The sequence below is a fragment of the Rhamphochromis sp. 'chilingali' genome (assembly GCF_963969265.1).
Source record: "Rhamphochromis sp. 'chilingali' genome assembly, chromosome: 5".
Classification (NCBI taxonomy): domain Eukaryota; kingdom Metazoa; phylum Chordata; class Actinopteri; order Cichliformes; family Cichlidae; genus Rhamphochromis; species Rhamphochromis sp. 'chilingali'.
The window spans coordinates 27,354,401-27,373,217 of NC_137932.1; the positions used below are offsets into that span (position 1 = coordinate 27,354,401).

Sequence of the window (18,817 nt, forward strand, 5' to 3'; positions counted from 1 at the left end):
TTTGCAATTTAAAAAAAAAATTCAATTAATTTTTAAAAATCTACAATTTGTTCCACCACTAGGTGTCTCTGTTGCCCCTTTAATCTCACTCTGCTCTCTTTGTCCGCTCAGAGGTCAGAGGTCAGGATTCACAAGCTCAGAGTCCCATCAGCCAGCTGGAGGATGAGCCTCGCTGCTGGGATGAGGCCCCGCTGTCCACCGCTGAGCCGTGGCAGGACGCGCTGGCCAAACGCTGCGTCTGCATCTCCAACATCGTGCGCGGCCTCTCCTTTGTGCCCGGGAACGACGCCATGCTATCACGGCATCCTGGGCTGGTGCTGATCCTGGGCCGGCTTGTGCTGCTGCACCACCGCCACCCCCGCAGGAAACTGACTCCGCCCACCTACCAGCGGGAGGAGGAGCAAGGTCTGGCATGCAGCCGGGACGAGTGGTGGTGGGACTGCCTGGCGGCGCTTAGGGAGAACACACTGGTGACGCTGGCCAACATCTCGGGCCAGCTGGATCTGTCGCTGTACCCAGAGAGCATCTGCCTGCCTATCCTGGACGGGCTACTGCACTGGATCGTGTGCCCATCTGCCGAGGCGCAGGACCCGTTCTCCACGATGGGCGGCTTCTCGTCACTCACGCCACAGAGACTCGTGTTGGAGTGTTTGTGCAAACTGAGCATTAAGGACTGCAACGTGGACCTGCTGCTCGCCACGCCGCCCTTTATTCGCCAGCAGAAGCTCTTCTCCACACTGGTGCGTTTGGTGGGCGAAAGGAAGAGTCAGGTGTGCCGGGAGATGGCAGTGGCTGTGCTGTCCAACCTTGCGCAGGGCGACCCCACGGCGGCAAGGGCGGTTGCCCAACAAAAAGGCAGTGTGGGCACACTCATTGGCTTCCTGGAGGACTGTGTGGCCATGGCCCAGTACCAGCAGAACCCGCACAGCCTGCTGCACACTGCTGTGCCGCCAGAGCCGCCCAGCATCAACATGATGTGCCGCGCCGCCAAAGCATTGCTGGCCATGGCACGGGTAGAGGAGAACCGGACGGAGTTTGTTCTATATGAGAGCCGGCTGCTCGACATCTCACTGTCATCCGCACTCAACTCCTCTGTGGCGGCCATCATGTGTGAAGTACTGTTTAAAATCGGCCACTCATGACACAAACACCACCACGGAGCGTGCTCAGTAGCACTGTAAGCAGCTCCGCCCGTGTGACAAACTGGCTCCTATTATATTTTTATTTAAGAACAGAAAAGAAATGTTTTTACATACAAATGAATATATATAGAATCTATAAAGCTCCGACTCCATCTGCAAATGTTTGTTTGGAATTTTTAAGTAATTTTAATACAAAATATTTAATACTTGTATTTTTAATTTTCTAATTGTTTCGTCGGTTTCTTGTTTCGTTTGAACCAAAGTGTGACGGTGGCTCGGGTTCCGGCTCTCTTCAATGTTTTTTTTTAAACATTTGTGGTTGTTCCTTTCTGTTTGCAAGGCTGTTTGGGGGGGCGGGGTTATTTAAATAGTGTTGTAGTTAGGTCTTTTTTGTTTTTTCTCACGTGGTATGACAGAGGAAATACTGATGTTCAGTCACGTACTTTGTTCTGGTGCAATATGTTTGCTTGGGCGTTTTTTTTTAATGTGAATTATTTGACCATCTGCCGTTTGACCATCAGTATTTTTGCCGAACCACAGCAGTATCAGCCAATGGGTTTTTAAGAACTTTGTTTTGTCCACCAATCAGATCCCTCCACCGTCATCCTCCTCCTGTAAATAGTTGATGTGCATTGAGCTCCAGAAGATGGCGTCCCGACTCTCTATGAATTTATAATCACAACTCTGAACATTCGAGTTTCTGTATTTAAGGACAAAAAAACTCATCTTCAGGATGTTTCATGGGGTCTGATCTGACAGGGTGTGTTTGATTTGAGAGACTGTATGTACAGGAGGTACGGGGGTCAGTTGGGGCAGGGCAGGCAGAACTGTACTTATATCATGTTGCTGACATCAAAACAGTTATAAGAAATGTAAAGAGAGAGGAAAAAAAGAAAATCTCTACATCCAGAACGTCTCCTGTTTGATTTGACAGATGCTGTTTCTTCAGTATGAGATCTTTATATGTTCCACGACATGTTAAAGAATAAATGTACATGAACTCTGGTTGAGCACTGTGAGCGCAGCTCTGAGCTTGTTTACTTTGGCCTTAATTTGGTGCTGACTTTCATGTAGGACCTAAAAGAACCACATTACACCAGTACATCTGATAGATTTTAGTTTGTTGAACAAGGAGCCACAAAAGTTAGCTGTGGAGTTCCCCTTGGCTCTGTGCTGGGACCTCTACTTTTATTAGAAAAACAGATATCCATGGCTACGCAGACGTTATAAATTCATACAGCAGCTGAGAATGCAGCATGTACAAACTGTATACTGGAGTACCAGCATGACGAAGAAACATAACTTGGATGTGATGAAGCTGCTGCTGTCAGATACGTGCTGATTGACGCTGTCAACATCCTGAGTACTTTGAATAGAAATTAGTTGAGGCATCAGAGCGATACATAAAGAAAAAGGTGCAAAGAGCACATTTCATTAGTGATTTCTGTTGTAAAAGAATAACTGCCTGCAGCTGCTCAATATTAACTGCATTTATCTTTTCCTTAAATATTTCAACTCCACTGAACGTTTTCTCAACCTCTTATTCCTGATTTTGATCCTTTCACACAGTATTTTCAGAAATGTTCTACCTTCTTTACATTCATCTCACAGCTTTGAACACTGCCAGCAGCAAAAAAAAACACAAAGAAAGCAGCAACTCAGAATGAAATTATAGAATCACATTCAGAGAAAAATATCATTTCCATGGTCTTTACTAGAACTGCTTCCATCGGTGGGGAAAACTAATCAGAACTCAGTCTGTTCGTCTTACAGCTGATCCATTATCGACAAGCTGGAACCAAATTAGAACCAAACTGGGATCAAAGTGGTTCGTAGGTTCATTCGGCTCCTCCACTGCTTCCAGAAAAAAACAAAAAGCTGCCAAGTGTCTGAGAAACGCCGGCGTACACGTTCGATTTCACCCCACTGATGATTTGAGTCACTTCGACTTGAAGACTGCATCCCAGTCCAGAGGTTCAGATCCAGCTATGTCGCTCTTTGGGATGGACGGGAAGAAGGACTGCATCTTCTGTCTGAACTCTGGGAGCTGAAACATTATACCAACAAAAAAGAAAAAACAGATAAAGACAAGAATGAGAACTTTTCATATTCTTTCAGTAAATTGAATATTTGATAACATTAAAATGTGCAATTATTTTATTTTTCTAAATAATTTAATTTTACAACTTGATTTTTCTTTATTAAGAAAGTTTTAATTAGTTTAGTTTTACGAAGTCTAACTTTCTCATCTACATCAACTACTCTCTCTTTAGACCTTTTTTTTTTACTTTAACAACTAAAATTCGTTCTCAGAATTTTAGTTCAACACTTTCTTCTGAAAATGTTTCAAACATTATGTCCAAATTGTAATTTTATTGGTAGGATTGTAGAAATTATTCATAAATAAATTGCCTTTATTTCACAAAATTTATTTTTCTTCCTCTCAGAGACTATAATCCTTAAAGAAAAGTTCAGGTAAAGAGGTGATAAAATCCTGACTGAATAAAGCTCATTATTTATGAAATAAACATAAAAGTCAGCACTGAGCCATTTGCAGGTACATACGCTGTGAACGCCGAGGACTTTCCACACGCTGAAGCCGAGCAGGCCTACTCCACACCAGGCGAACAGCGAGCCCCACCCCAGAGCTCTGAGGGCCAGAGATGCGCCACTCTCCGGGACTGCCGCCGTCGCTGTGACGCCCTGAACAGGAAACAAGCAGGGAAAAAATCTGACATCAGGTTTTACAGCTGCATTTGGTCTTACGGGAATTCTCCAAAAGTTGATTCTGTTCATCTGGACGTAGCGTTTTCAGTGGGAGAAACGTTTCCCCGTTTCTTACGGGAATTATTTCTCCCAGAAGCTGTGAAATTACTTTTACAGCCAAAAACATGAGGGAATTCAACAAATAGCTGAAACGGACGTTAAAGTGTCAGCTGCATGTCCGGTTGGTGGAGCAGAGTGAGGTCATCCTCTCTGTCACATGATGGAGGAATCTGAACTGTGCTGAACCAAACTGGAACAATTCCAACAAACATGAACCCCTTCCAGCAGCTCACAGATAAATATCACAGAATCACAGAAATGTTTTTGCAGCATGTCCTGGACTGCATCAGCTCTCGGTCTGTGCCGTCCCTCCACATCACTTCCTGCTGCATCCTGAAGCCCGGTTCGATCACATGTGGTCCGAGCGTGGCAATCTCTCTCGTTTTAACGCATCAGCTCCCGGTGCTCCCTCTCGCCGAGCTCATCCGCTTCACACCTCATGATGATCGCTTGGACGGCTCCAGCTCTAAAAGAAAAACATCTCTGTAGCTCCTCGAGGCTAACTGGCCTAGCAGTAGGAGTGGCAGCACGATCTCCTCGTTAAGCTTCTCTGGGGCCAAGAGTGCAATGTAAAGCAAAAAAAAAAACTATAGTAGATCTGTAAAACCTGTCTTTATAGAAAAATAAGTAACTTTCACCCTCAGAGTGAGCAAAAAAAATCCAAGAGCTGCTGCTGAAGGTCGCCAATCAGACAAACCTGAAGGGTTCTCGAAAACTAACTTCAGCTCTTCACTCAGGTGTTTTGGTGACTCATGGCTAACAGGTGCTTGAAGCTCTGAGTGACATCAGGTTAACTTCTTCAGTGTGAAAATGACCCATACAATCGCCATGAACTGCAATAGTGTTACACCTTTATCTCGTTTTAATGGATGCTCCAGTGCTCGGGTTCTCCAATTCTTCAACAGTTTGGTGCTGGTGGCCATTATTTCCTCAGAAGGAAATCTGAGGAAAAAATAAAAGCTCATCTGTGCAAGATGTTCTCTACACACCTCCATCACCTCCCTGAAGGATTTACAACCTCCATGTTTGAGGACAGGAAGCACAGCTGACGTCTTTCCTTTTCAGCTGAAACGGAGTAAAAGCTGCACTTTAATGACCTCAACCCTCTAATCAGATTTTACATTTCCTAACTGAAGCTCAGCCTGAGGCTTCGATTCAGAGACGACCACAAAGACGAGTCTGTGACTGAAATAGATCCGTCTGTGCTTCCACGCCAAATTTATCTCACATGTGCGTCAGCATTAATCGGATCCCGCCAGTCGCCAATAACTCAAACAGCTGTGGCCGCCACGCGCCAGGACTTCACGGAAAGTCTATTTTCAGGTCGAGATGAGTCAGGAGGGAAGGCGGACGTCATCGCAGATGTGCGGACAGCCATCGATTGTCTTCAGGAGGCTGAGGCCGTAAACAAGCTGCTGTTAGCATCGGTAGCTTCTCACGCAAGCACCGCTGAAACCTCCGAATGGATGGGAAAAGGACCGGAAGTAGTGTGTGCCATCCATCAGATCCTCAGTCCAGCTACATTTTCAAGTTAAAATATCCACAATTTTTAAGTTTCCAAAGACTGATGATTAGCCTCAGCTCAATAAAATTATAAATACTGCCGGCGCTGCCTCCAAGTAGACACACCTACGGCATTAATTTCAAAATCCTGCATCATTGTATCGCATTCACAACATTTTAGGGAAACTTGACGTCTGACCTTGAGGTCGATGTCGAGGTCACTGAGATTTGAAATTTAGTAGGTAACAATTTGAAGAATCTACGTCGCCTCGTTTTTCACAAACTTTGGTGTCCACGCCGCCCGCCCGCCGGGTGACAACGTTACTCCTTCTACCTTTTAACAAGTGAAAAATATGGAGATTCTCTGTGAGGTTCTGCAGTTAGAACGTTTTCCTGCTGTTTCTCAGAGGATTTATAGATGTTTATTAGTGATGACAATCTACAAATGTGTGCTTCATGAATGAGTTTCTGACTGAGTTATGATTCTGAGAGAAAAACAAACACCTGCACTGTGAGCTCAGGTTAAGTTTACCTTGTTGAACCACTCCGGGCTTTTCTTCTTGGCGAGCGCCAATGTGGAGCCGAATCCTGCGATCATCCCTGCGGACGCCACCGTAGTCAGAAATGCTGCACCTGCACACAGGAAGTGATCTCACTCAGGTGAGAAATCGCCACAAGTTCACAACCACTCCATTAAAGCAGACACAGGACATGCTTCTACATGTAGCTTCTCAAATGTAAACAGCAAAAAACCTTTAGGAGGAAGAGTTAGAGTGGCTAACAGGTGCCACTCTGAAGTTTCACCTTACAGTCTGAATCTTTTTGCACAGCTGCTGATGTACAGGGTGGGTCATTTATATGGATACATCGTAATAAAATGGGAATGGTTGGTGATATTAAAGTCCTGTTTGTGGCACATTAGTATATGTGAGGGGGCAAACTCCTCAAGATGGGTGGTGACCATGGTGGCCATTTGGAAGTCGGCCACCTTGGATACAACTTTTGTTTTTTTCAATAGGAAGAGGGCCATGTGACACATCAAACTTATTGGTAATGTCACAAGAAAAACAATGGTGTGCTTGGTTTCAACATAACTTTATTCTTTCATGAGTTATTTACAAGTTTCTGACCACTTATAAAATGTGTTCAATGTGCTGCCCATTGTGTTGGATTGTCAGTGCAACCCTCTTCTCCCACTCTTCACACACTGATAGCAACACCGCAGGAGAAATGCCAGCACAGCCATCCAGTATCCGTAGTTTCAGGTGCTGCACATCTCGTATCTTCACACCATAGACAATTGCCTTCAGATGACCCCAAAGATAAAAGTCTAAGGGGGTCAGATCGGGAGACCTTGGGGGCCATTCAACTGGCTCACGACGACCAATCCACTTTCCAGGAAACTGTTCATCTAGGAATGCTCGGACCTGGCACCCATAATGTGGTGGTGCACCATCTTGCTGGAAAAACTCAGGGAACGTGCCAGCTTCAGTGCATAAAGAGGGAAAAACATCATCATGTAGCAATTTCAAATATCCAGTGGCCTTGAGGTTTCTATTGATGAAGAATGGACCCACTATTGTTGTACCCCATATACCACACCAAACCATCACTTTTGCTGTTCCAACAGTCTTGGAGGGATCCATCCAATGTGGGTTAGTGTCAGACCAATAGTGGTGGTTTTGTTTGTTAACTTCACCATTCACATAAAAGTTTGCCTCATCACTGAACAAAATCTTCTGCGTGAACTGAGGGTCCGGTTCCAATTTTTGTTTTGCCCATTCTGCAAATTCTGTGCACCGATCTGGGTCATCCTCGCTGAGATGCTGCAGTAGATGGAGTTTGTAAGGGTGCCATTTGTGAGTAGCTAATATCTGCCAAAGGGATTTTCGACTAATGCTACTCTCCAGTGACATGCGGCGAGTGCTACGCTGTGGGCTCTTGCTGAGTGAAGCTAACTGTAGCATGGGAGATGGGTGGTCTCGTAGGGTGTCTTGCATTGAAATCTGCTGCAATGACTCGGTTACTGCGTTCACCAGATATCAACACAATTTCGATCTGCTCCTCACGTGTTAACCTCTTCGACATGTCAATGGCTGTGAACAAAGAGAAACTTGTAAATAACTCATGAAAGAATAAAGTTACGTTGAAACCAAGCACACCATTGTTTTTCTTGTGACATTACCAATAAGTTTGATGTGTCACATGGCCCTCTTCCTATTGAAAAAACAAAAGTTGTATCCAAGATGGCCGACTTCTAAATGGCCACCATGGTCACCACCCATCTTGAGGAGTTTGCCCCCTCACATATACTAATGTGCCACAAACAGGACTTTAATATCACCAACCATTCCCATGTTATTACGGTGTATCCATATAAATGGCCCACCTTGTATTTCCGAAATCACAAGAACCTTAAATAGAACAGAGTTTGAATCGTGTTGGGTCTGTGTTTCCACAAACCCCGCTAATTCTAGACTTATTCATCATGAAGAAAACAAGACAGTCGATCGATCGATTATTTGCGCAAGGGAGGCCTCGTCTGTGTCCACCACGAAAATGACCCCCAGATCTGACCTCCTCCTGCTACCTTTTATTGAGAGACCGTTCACACAAAACACGTCAGAACAAAGCCACGCCCACATGGTCCTAAGACAAGGCATTTGTATGCATATGTGTGTGAACTTCTGTAAGAATGTGTGTGTGTGTGTGTGTGTGTGTGTGTTATGTGAGAATGTGTGTGTGTCAGACCTCCTGCTGACCAAAGGGTCGTAAACCCAGGAAGCCTACATCAAAAGAAACAGATCTTTCAGATAGGATGTATCTACAATTAAACTTTCCCCAGCACAGAGTGGTTGGAGAGGTGGTCAGGATCAAAGGAATGGCTTTGATCCTACTGCTTGAACTAAGACTGTAAAAATTTAAGAAACACAATGGCAACATTCAACAATTAGACTTAATAAATCGAGTCTGGTGGAAACACAGAGGCTTAATGTGTAGACCTGAGATGTGAGATGACCGAGGTTCCATTTCAGTGTCAGTGTTCTGAACTGTAAAAAGGAGCTTTGGCAGGTTTACTTAAATAAATGAAAAATTTAAAATAACTGTCAAGGGAGCTTGCAAAGAAAAGCGTCTGGACTTCTTTAAGTTGCTTGAAGACGTTTCACCTCTCATCCGAGAAGCTTCTTCAGTTCTAAGGTCAAATGGTGGAGAGTCCCAGATATAAACCTAGTGGGAGTATCCCCCCACAGAGGGACAAAAGGACCCCCTGATGATCCTCTAATCGCCTGAGCCAAGGTGTGAAACTGGGTGTGGGTCCCAATCAGCCAGAGTTTCGGGTGAGATCATTGTGAAACCTGGCCCCACCTTATCATGTCACCTATTGTAGCCAACCATTACATGGAGGAAGTGGAAAGGAAGGCTCTTGGCTCTTTCAAAGGAAGAGTACCCAGCCACTGGTACAGATATGTGGACGACACCTGGGTCAAAATCAAGACACAAGAAATGGAATCCTTCACTGCGCACATTAACGCTGTGGATAAAAACATCAAGTTCACCAGGGAAGACACAAAGGACAACTGTTTGCCTTTCCTGGACTGCGCCGTGCACATTGAAGAGAACGGCAACCTCAACATCGAAGTTTACCAGAAGCCCACACACACGGACCAGTACCTCCTCTTTGACTCCCATCACCCTTTGGAACACAAACTTGGAGTAATTAGGACCCTACACCACCGGGCAGAACATGTTCCCTCTAAGCCTGAAGGAAAAAAGAAGGAACACACACATGTAAAGGAAGCACTCAAAACGTGCGGCTATCCTAAATGGGCGTTCTTAAAGTCAGCAAAGAGGCACAGAAAAGAAGTCCAGACACCAGCGAGGGAGGATAAGAAGGACAGACGCAACAACATTGTCATCCCCTATGTAGCCGGTGTATCAGAGAAACTCAGGAGAGTTTTCTCCAAGCATGACATCCCGGTGCATTTCAGACCCAGCAACACGCTCAGACAAAAACTGGTTCACCCGAAAGACAAAACGCCAAAACACAAACGTAACAATGTGGTGTATGCTGTACAGTGCAGCGAGGAATGCTCAGACCTCTACATTGGAGAGACCCAACAGCCACTTCACAAGCGCATGGCACAACACAGAAGAGCCACCTCCACAGGACAAGACTCAGCAGTCCATCTGCATCTTTCTGAAGGATAAAGGACACTCTTTCGAGGATGCCAATGTTCACATTTTGGACAGAGAGGACAGATGGTTTGAAAGAGGAGTGAAAGAAGCCATCTATGTCCACTGTGAGCGACCATCTTTGAACAGAGGCGGTGGTTTACGACACCAACTCTCTGCCATCTATAATCCAGTTTTGAGATCCCTTCCCAGACGCCTTAACGCCCACTCACATCCTGGGCCATCTGATCTCAGGAATTCGCATGATAAGGTGGGGCCAGGTTTCACAATGAACACACCCGAAACTCTGGCTGATTGGGACCCACACCCAGTTTCACACCTTGGCTCAGGCGATTAGAGGATCATCAGGGGGTCCTTTTGTCCCTCTGTGGGGGGATACTCCCACTAGGTTTATATCTGGGACTCTCCACCATTTGACCTTAGAACTGAAGAAGCTTCTCGGCTGAGAGGTGAAACGTCTTCAAGTAACTTCTTTAAGTTACTTGAAGACGTTTCACCTCTCATCTGTGAAACGTCTTCAAGTAACTTCTTTAAGTTACTTGAAGACGTTTCACCTCTCATCCGAGAAGCTTCTTCAGTCCAGACGCCTTTCTTTACAAGCTCCTTTGACTACGATGACCTGGATGACTGAGAACCTTCACAGACTTAAAATAACTGTTTGTTCCAAAGAAAATTCATTAAACAGCCTGAGTAAAATAACTTTATAACATTTCTCAAATGCTCCTTTATAAAGACAACCCTTAAAATGCAATAGTTCTGAACTGAGTCTGGCGTCGTCTAGAAAAAGATATTATTTGCAGGAACACACGAGTCTCTGTCCTCGATGCTGGCGTTCCTGAAAACTGATGTTTTTTGAATGAGGTCTGGTGGCTTGCTGTGAATTCAAAACAACGACAACAATCCCTATCACATTTGTTCTGTGCAGAACTCTCAAAGCAAGTTCTTTATTTCTACAATTTTTAATTACAAGTACTAAAACACCAAAACTCGTGATACCCGAAGTTACTTTTCGATTAGACATTAAAATAATTTGACTTGAATTTGAGAACAAGTGTCTGATCTGCTGAAAGGGACTGAAGACGAAAATAATTTAGTAACTACATCAGAAATAACCAATCAACTCGACTTTTTTGTTTAGCGGAACTGAGCAGAAAACATTTAAGCTTCAGGAAAAAATGCTTTATCTTGTGTTTCTATGCGGCGGAATCCTTTAACAGCGAATCAAATCTGAAAATGTCCGATTTTTCAGCGGCGTCTGGCGCAGCAGCTCGACATTGTCGTGGCCTCGAACAGAAAAACATACAGCAGAAACCTACGAACACCTCCTGCCAGCGTGGACAGCAGTCCGGTCAGGTGACCCCCTCAGGTACCTTTTAACACCTGCAGTTTGGCCTCTTCATCTCGTTCTGCTCCCGCGGTCACATCCAGGTCTTCCTCAGCTGTCATGTTGCTTCGGTCCGTTTCCGTAAAACGTCCGAGCAGAAACAAAGCAGCTAGGAACACAAGTGTGTTTATGTTAAAGGAGAACACAGAATAAACTTAAATGTACAAATAGTACAACAGCTTTATTTTATGATTTTTTAGTTTGTTTTTTTTTTTTTTCACAGAGCAAAGAACCACAGAGACGGAATCCCGAACCAAAGATCGTCTATTTTTAAAAAAGATTCGATGTCGGGCTCATACAGGAAGTCTCACTCCCAAACATTTTAAAGGACACAAAAAGGAATCTGTAGTCCGGATATGATTCTGATACAGCGACCACAATCCTGAGACTGTGCAACACCTCTTCTGGATCTGTTCATACGCTAGAACATTTTGGAAAGACTTCAGTAGATTCATTGCTGGACATCTCTATAAAGACTTTACTGTGAAATGAGAAAATGTTGTATTTTGTTTCTTTTGAAGGCAAAAAAAGAAGATGTTTACTTTATAATAAACTTGTTAGTTATCTTAGCTAAATTTTATTTTCACAAATGCAAATACAGTAACAAGAAGCCTAATTTTAAACATTACTATAATGATGTTTTATGTTACATAAAATTGATTAGTGGATCACTTAACAAAAAGGCTATGAAAACTATTACTATTTGTAGTAATTACCAATTATTTGAATGTTTGTAATTCTTTGTATTACACCCCCTGGTATATGTTAATTTTGTTCTGGTTGTACACATGTTCTGTATACTATTTCTTAATAAAGTTTAATATTTAAAAGAAAATGTGCACGTTAGCATATGCTACTTCCGGTGCGGAAACTCCTGTGGGGAGCTTTGTTTCCGGTGTCCTATTCGTGCCCTGTTTACGGTCCAAAACAAGTTAAGCAAATGAATGAATCAAGCGGCAATTTACATTTCTATAGATGTCTCGGGCATTTACCCAATATATCTGTAAATGATGTTCATCGACTTGTCGATATTTTCCCCCCGCGCCTCAGAGCAAAAGAGAAAAGGGATTCAAATGTTATATTTCTCAGCTGTCCCTCGTTTATCACGGGTGTTATGTTCTAAAAATAACCAGCGATAGGTGAAATCAAGTAGCCAATTTTATTTTTTGTGGTGCAAAACGTTTCGTCCTTATCGTGAGCATACAGTACTGCACTTCAGAGTCACACTGCTAGCGATCGATGCAGCGATTCTGTACTGTACAGGAGAGACGTCACGGAGGAGATTGTCTGCAGCAATCGGGACGCAGGACACAATGTGATGTAAAAAAAAAAAAAAGCATGCAAACTTGCACTGAAAATTCTGCGAAACAGTGAGGTGAAAGGTGAACCGCGTTATAGCGGGGGACCGCTGTAATTTTGAAGGTAAGTCACAAAATACCCTTTGTAAATACTAATGTATAGAAACCGTTACCAGCAATCATTCATTTTTTGTGTGGCTTCTTTTCACGGTTTGTTAACGTGCTGTGTAGGTGTGTACTTGACTAGCTGATCTCGACATAACGGGAAACATCTGGTTTGACTATTCTTCACCTGTAGTTTGAATGCTGAACATTTGCCTGTTTAAATCATAAGACCAGTCACTATACAGAGATGTGCTTCTGAATGTGGACGATGTGTCTTCTGCATGTAGTGATGCAGTTCTGCTTGTGTTGAGTGATGTAAACAACTGATCGATCTAAATGCTTTAAACGTTAAAATTGATCATTAGATATTTTATGACACAACACTGGTGAGTGTTCCCACCTTCTGCTCTTTGTAACTTAACACGATCTTTCCGTTTTCAAATTTTTTTGAACATGATTTTGGAGTATATCTTCGCAGTAGCGATTGACCGCAAAGTAAAGCTACCGGAAATGTACAACCCCACATCCGGTCTCAAACCAGGAAGTTAGCATTTTCTCGTGCACAGGGTCTATTAAGCGACCACTTTCAGTTACTTTCAGAAATCGCGAACCCGGAAATACGAATGATACTCATAGAAACTCACCAGTCAGCGTTTAAGTAACATGAAAGACAAAGCCCAGAGAGTACAGTAGAACAATGATTAATTATTATTAATTATCGAGGGCTCGCTAAATCCTCTGCTTTGTCTGTGAGGTGAACCTCCTCCGTGTTTATTCTCCTGTCAGAGTGGATCACCACCTCAGTGGAGGATCTGTGCAGCTCTGCGGAGGATCGGGATGCTCTCCATGTCCTCCTCCTCCTCCTGCTGCTGCTCCTCTTCCTCCTCCTCCTCGCAGACTCAGACCATTCAACACCCTGGATCCTCTCCCGTCCTCAGACCCGGACCCGCGTCCTTAACCCGGGATTTAAACCTGGACTGCAGCCTGTGAGGGGCAGATCAGGGTGCGAGGCGGGGGAGCTGGGGGAGCTTCTTGGACGTGGATCCAGCGCGCGTGCGTCTGACCACGAGTTCGTGTTTGTTTATAAAATAACGCGAAACAAAAAACGTGTTTCTCCTTTTAAGATGACGGATCCGTTGTCTTTTTTCCGACTCCTTATTAAAAGATTCACGCGGAGACCCTGAACGCGGCACCGGCAGCGCGCGTACACCTCCGGTTTATGTTTCAGTCTTTTGTACCTGCGCGCTCACCTGTGTGGACGCATGTCTCAGATCCAGCACGCGGCTCTGGACCAGCAGGGCCGGTACAACCAGATCTGCACCCGTGGCGGCAGCTGCCCGCCCCCCGCAGACGGTTCCGAGCCGGCCCACTGCCCCGGCCACAGGAGCCGGAGTCCCCGCAAGAAGTGGCAGGTGTTCCCAGGCAGGAACAGGTTCTACTGCGACGGCAGGATCATGATGGCCCGGCAGACCGGGGTCTTCTACCTGACCCTGGTCCTCATCCTGCTCACCTGCGGCCTCTTCTTTACCTTTGAGTGAGTAACAGCAGCTTATAGTCTAACGTGTAAAGGTTTGAAGGTGACCTTTGACCCCAGCTGAAGGCCCCTGTGAGGTCACAGAAATAAAAAGGCCCTAAAATAAAACTTCAAATATCCGGTTAAGAGTTTCAGGGAGGATTATATTTTGTTCCTGAATGACTAAAAAGAACTAAAATAAACAGATCAGAGTCATCAATCTGGGATTAAATTCACATTTTCTAAGTTAATTTCAGCACTTCCTAATAATTTTAATAATTTAATGTTCTGTTTTCAATAATTTCACCAAAGTAGTTCGGAAAGATTAAAGTCTAATGTATCGTTGTGGGAGGAATGTTCTTTTATTTTGAAGCCATCATTCTGGTGCTTTTATTTTGGAGTTTTTGTCCAGCTTGGTGAAGAAGAGCAGCAGTTTTGTCTCTGAGCTCAGGTGTGTTTACCTAGATCAGGCTGAAGTCATCTTCAGTTTCTTCCTGATGTTAGAACTCATGAAAGCTAAAAGGAGACACCGAATCCTACTGACTGTTAATCTGAAAACACTGAAAAGGGCTTTGAGTCTTTCACTCTTTGACTCTTTGATGCTTTGGGTCTTTGCCCTGTGTGTCTGATTTTGTTGGGTTTTGTGTAAAAACAGTGAACAGTTTCAGGTTCAGCTTCAGCTCATAATAAATTATTTTTTAGTAGAAAATGAGAGTCAAACTAAATGAAGCGGTGCTGTAATAAATCCTCCTTCAGGTTAGTTCCTTGGTTCATGCAGAGCTAATTATCCCGGGTTTTACCTCCGACCTGATTTAATAACAGTGTGAATAAAAAAGAAAAGAAAGTAGCCCTCAGGGACGTCTGGAGGGTTAATTTTATTTTATTTTTCTTCCTCCCACATTCCTCTTGGTGACTTCCCTTCAACAGCATCCCCGTGCTTCCCGTTTCCACGGTAACTGTCTCCTGCAGCTCATGTCACTACGGTAACAGCAGGAGATGGAATGGGGGTGGGAGGTGGGGGGGTTGTAAACCTGAGACGTCTCTGACGCCTCCGCCAAAGACTCAAAGTACCAGCGAAGAAAGAAAAAGCTTGGTGAGAGTAACATGAATTAAAAAACATATAAACCTAAAGAAGTCTGCAAACCAGATTCAAGGCTGATAGGCAGTATAGATACGCATGCACTGATACCTTACCATATAAAGTACACCGAGACTAAATTTCCTAAATGATCTGAAATGTAAAAAGTGAAGAAAAAAACAAATTATTTTTGGGGCTCTTCTACAGGGAGTGCAGAATTATTAGGCAAATGAGTATTTTGTCCACATCATCCTCTTCATGCATGTTGTCTTACTCCAAGCTGTATAGGCTCGAAAGCCTACTACCAATTAAGCATATTAGGTGATGTGCATCTCTGTAATGAGAAGGGGTGTGGTCTAATGACATCAACACCCTATATCAGGTGTGCATAATTATTAGGCAACATCCTTTCCTTTGGCAAAAAGAAGGACTTGACAGGCTCAGAAAAGTCAAAAATAGTGAGATCTCTTGCAGAGGGATGCAGCAGTCTCAAAATTGCAAAGCTTCTGAAGCGTGATCATCGAACAATCAAGAGTTTCATTCAAAATAGTCAACAGGGTCGCAAGAAGCGTGTGGAAAAACCAAGGCGCCACATAACTGCCCATGAACTGAGAAAAGTCAAGCGTGCAGCTGCCAAGATGCCACTTGCCACCAGTTTGGCCATATTTCAGAGCTGCAACATCACTGGAGTGCCCAAAAGCACAAGGAGTGCAATACTCAGAGACATGGCCAAGGTAAGAAAGGCTGAAAGACGACCACCACTGAACAAGACACACAAGCTGAAACGTCAAGACTGGGCCAAGAAATATCTCAAGACTGGTTTTTCTAAGGTTTTATGGACTGATGAAATGAGAGTGAGTCTTGATGGGCCAGATGGATGGGCCCGTGGCTGGATTGGTAAAGGGCAGAGAGCTCCAGTCCGACTCAGACGCCAGCAAGGTGGAGGTGGAATACTGGTTTGGGCTGGTATCATCAGAGATGAGCTTGTGAGGCCTTTTCGGGTTGAGGATGGAGTCAAGCTCAACTCCCAGTCCTACTGCCAGTTTCTGGAAGACACCTTCTTCAAGCAGTGGTACAGGAAGAAGTCTGCATCCTTCAAGAAAAACATGATTTTCATGCAGGACAATGCTCCATCACACACGTCCAAGTACTCCACAGCGTGGCTGGCAAGAAAGGGTATAAAAGAAGAAAAACTAATGACATGGCCTCCTTGTTCACCTGATCTGAACCCCATTGAGAACCTGTGGTCCATCATCAAATGTGAGATTTACAAGGAGGGAAAACAGTACACCTCTCTGAACAGTGTCTGGGAGGCTGTGGTTGCTGCTGCACGCAATGTTGATGGTGAACAGATCAAAACACTGACAGAATCCATGGATGGCAGGCTTTTGAGTGTCCTTGCAAAGAAAGGTGGCTATATTGGTCGCTGATTTGTTTTTGTTTTGTTTTTGAATGTCAGAAATGTATATTTGTGAATGTGGAGATGTTATATTGGTGTCACTGGTAAAAATAAATAATTGAAATGGGTATATATTTGTTTTTTGTTAAGTTGCCTAATAATTATGCACAGTAATAGTCACCTGCACACACAGATATCCCCCTAAAATAGCTAAAACTAAAAACTAACTAAAAACTACTTCCAAAAACATTCAGCTTTGATATTAATGAGTTTTTTGGGTTCATTGAGAACATGGTTGTTGTTCAATAATAAAATTATTCCTCAAAAATACAACTTGCCTAATAATTCTCCACTGCCTGTAGACTAGATTCTCTTTATAATCCTTTATTTTAAACATGAACCCTCAGCCCCCAGTCTGTAACCCAATGAGTAAAATATATGTAATAAATCATTCATGTCACTTTTGTTCACTGTGTTTGGTTCAGTACTAAAGTACATATACAAGTGTTAAAAATACTGCAGTAAAAGTTGAAGTACTGATTCAACTTCTTTACTCGAGTAAAAGTAAAAAGTACTGGCTCTGAAATGTACTTAGAGTAAGAAAAAAAGCAGCTCTTTGGAAGGCGTTTCTGTTTTTGGAAAAAGCTAACAGCTTTGTGTTATAATAATGTACTAATAAAATAGTATCAGTAGATGGGAATACAAACTTTACTTTAACTTGTGATGCTAATTACACTCAGCTTAAATCTGCAGAAAAGAAAAGTAAAATAGAGATATTTATGTTTTCTAGTGCCTCCACTGTAGAGGGGGACTTTACCTCTAAACAGGAAAATGTGTACATTCATGGGTTAAAGTGGATTCAGCAGGTGGGGTGTGTGTGTGTGTGTGTGTGTGTGTGTGTGTGTGTGTGTGTGTGTGTGTGTGTGTGTGTGTGTGTGTGTGTGTGTGTGTGTGTGTGTTTTTGTAGTGTACAGGCTGTGATCACCTGACCTGCTTCTCTTTGTGGATGTACACACCAGAATTCAAACAGATGTGAGCAGATGTTTCCTGAGTTGTCCTACTCTGACAGTACACTGTTTGTACTGTCTTTATATTAGACACTATACAACCATCATCAACTGAAATTCATATGAATCTCTGCTACACTTGATATAAGCTAACTGTGACCATGAAACCATGCACCAGTCACACACTGTTCTTTACTGTAAATCCACCACAGTGCAGCAAACTAACCTGATTTTCATGCAGCCTTTAAATAACACAGTCTGCCTCAGTTTGTCACATGTCACATGTACAGATTTAAAAACACGAGGACTTACATGTGAGCTGTAAATGAGCAGTCCTTCCCTTTAAATCTAAGCGCTCTTCTTCCTCTCCTGTCCTGTCTTTCTTATCTTTCTCCATCTCTGAGTGAAGCTCTCTTTCTTTTCTCTCCCTGTAAAATACAGCAGCTGGATCTTTACCTAGCAACACACTGTGTCAGATTACCTGACACCTAAAAAAACGTTACTCCCTTTATGCTCACTCCTCTTCTGCAGCACTAGCTAGATGCTGAAGTACCGGGAACACAACTTACCTGTAGTCATTTCAAACAGAAAATTGATCCTCTGCTTTTTAATATTTACATTTTTCACCTATTTAAGAATAAATCAATCATCAGAATAATGTAGATTACATCCATGACTGATTCTAATAGTTGCAAAGTTTCCTGTTGTGCTGTGGTGTTGCAGAGTACAGGGACTGTTTGTATAAAAAAGGAAAATTAGTTTTTCCTCCAGTTCATCCTTCAGAACTTTATTCTTCTCCACCAGGAAGAAGCTTCGTCCCCAGCTGTAGAAACTCTTACATCAGTTTAGAGGAAAACTGTCTCATGGGATCCATTTTTGGGCTACAGCCCATTTCTTCTATCTCCTCACCAGCTAGCCTCAGTTAGTTAGCTTAAACTGCTAACAGACTATAACAAAAGCACCGAGTCTCTGTAGTAACTGAGAAGCTTCAGCAGAGCAGCATATGTTGTTTTTATCAATATATTTGAAACATTTATTAAACACTTTATTGGACAAAATAAGAGTATCTTTCCTCCCTTCCAGTATCACAGTGTACTGATTCATGTCATGATCCATGTCACCAGACTGTGGCCAAAACAAAATCCAGCTGATACCCACATTTACCTTCCTGAATGACCCAGAAGCCCCAATTCCACAGAGTCTGTGAAATACTAATGGCACGACCATTTTCACTCAATTTAAAAAACACCAGAAATGTGATTTAAAACCGTTTCTGTCCTCGAAGCTAAAAAACGAAGAAGAGACAGAAAAGCCTCCTGAAGTGTCCTGAAGAACTCACATTTGTTCTCATGTTTCTCTCCGTGTTTC

General features: G+C 43.3%; 3 protein-coding genes and 1 long non-coding RNA gene across 6 annotated transcripts in view; 3 read left to right on the forward strand and 1 right to left on the reverse strand.

Moving 5' to 3' along the window:
• The window catches only part of arid1b (AT-rich interactive domain 1B), a 41,690-nt gene extending 39,543 nt beyond the window's left edge, over nt 1-2,147 (forward strand). For all 3 annotated transcript variants that reach the window (XM_080881678.1, XM_080881679.1, XM_080881680.1), the window contains one exon: nt 112-2,147. In XM_080881678.1, coding sequence (XP_080737804.1) covers nt 112-1,142 — 1,031 coding nt within the window. In that variant the 3' untranslated portion in view covers nt 1,143-2,147. The remainder of the gene's footprint in view (nt 1-111) is intronic.
• Nucleotides 2,148-2,482: 335 nt separating this feature from the next.
• tmem242 (transmembrane protein 242) lies at nt 2,483-11,158 on the reverse strand. The gene is made up of 4 exons (XM_080881697.1): nt 11,036-11,158; nt 6,004-6,104; nt 3,708-3,845; nt 2,483-3,189 (listed from the first exon to the last, which is right to left on the reverse strand). Exons 1-4 carry the CDS (start codon nt 11,109-11,111, stop codon nt 3,082-3,084), a joined length of 423 nt encoding a protein of 140 aa, XP_080737823.1. The 5' UTR covers nt 11,112-11,158; the 3' UTR covers nt 2,483-3,081.
• On the forward strand, nt 9,698-11,383 carry LOC308396423. Its single transcript, XR_013971565.1, has 3 exons — nt 9,698-9,915; nt 10,915-11,031; nt 11,273-11,383. It is a non-coding gene; the product is annotated as an uncharacterized lncRNA (long non-coding RNA).
• A 1,766-nt stretch (nt 11,384-13,149) lies between these two features.
• The window catches only part of zdhhc14 (zDHHC palmitoyltransferase 14), a 17,728-nt gene continuing 12,060 nt past the window's right edge, over nt 13,150-18,817 (forward strand). The window contains exon 1 of the mRNA XM_080881688.1: nt 13,150-13,986. Coding sequence (XP_080737814.1) covers nt 13,715-13,986 — 272 coding nt within the window. The 5' untranslated portion in view covers nt 13,150-13,714. The remainder of the gene's footprint in view (nt 13,987-18,817) is intronic.

Bases quoted from the DNA above. Each gene is read 5' to 3' on its own strand.
- tmem242 (XM_080881697.1), bottom strand. From the start codon at position 11,111: ATGACAGCTGAGGAAGACCTGGATGTGACCGCGGGAGCAGAACGAGAT. The intron at 3,846-6,003 runs GTAAACTTAACC...TTTCCTGTTCAG, and splicing joins GCCCGGAGTGGTTCAACAAG to GGCGTCACAGCGACGGCGGC. The intron at 3,190-3,707 runs GTATGTACCTGC...ATAATGTTTCAG, and splicing joins AAGTCCTCGGCGTTCACAGC to CTCCCAGAGTTCAGACAGAA.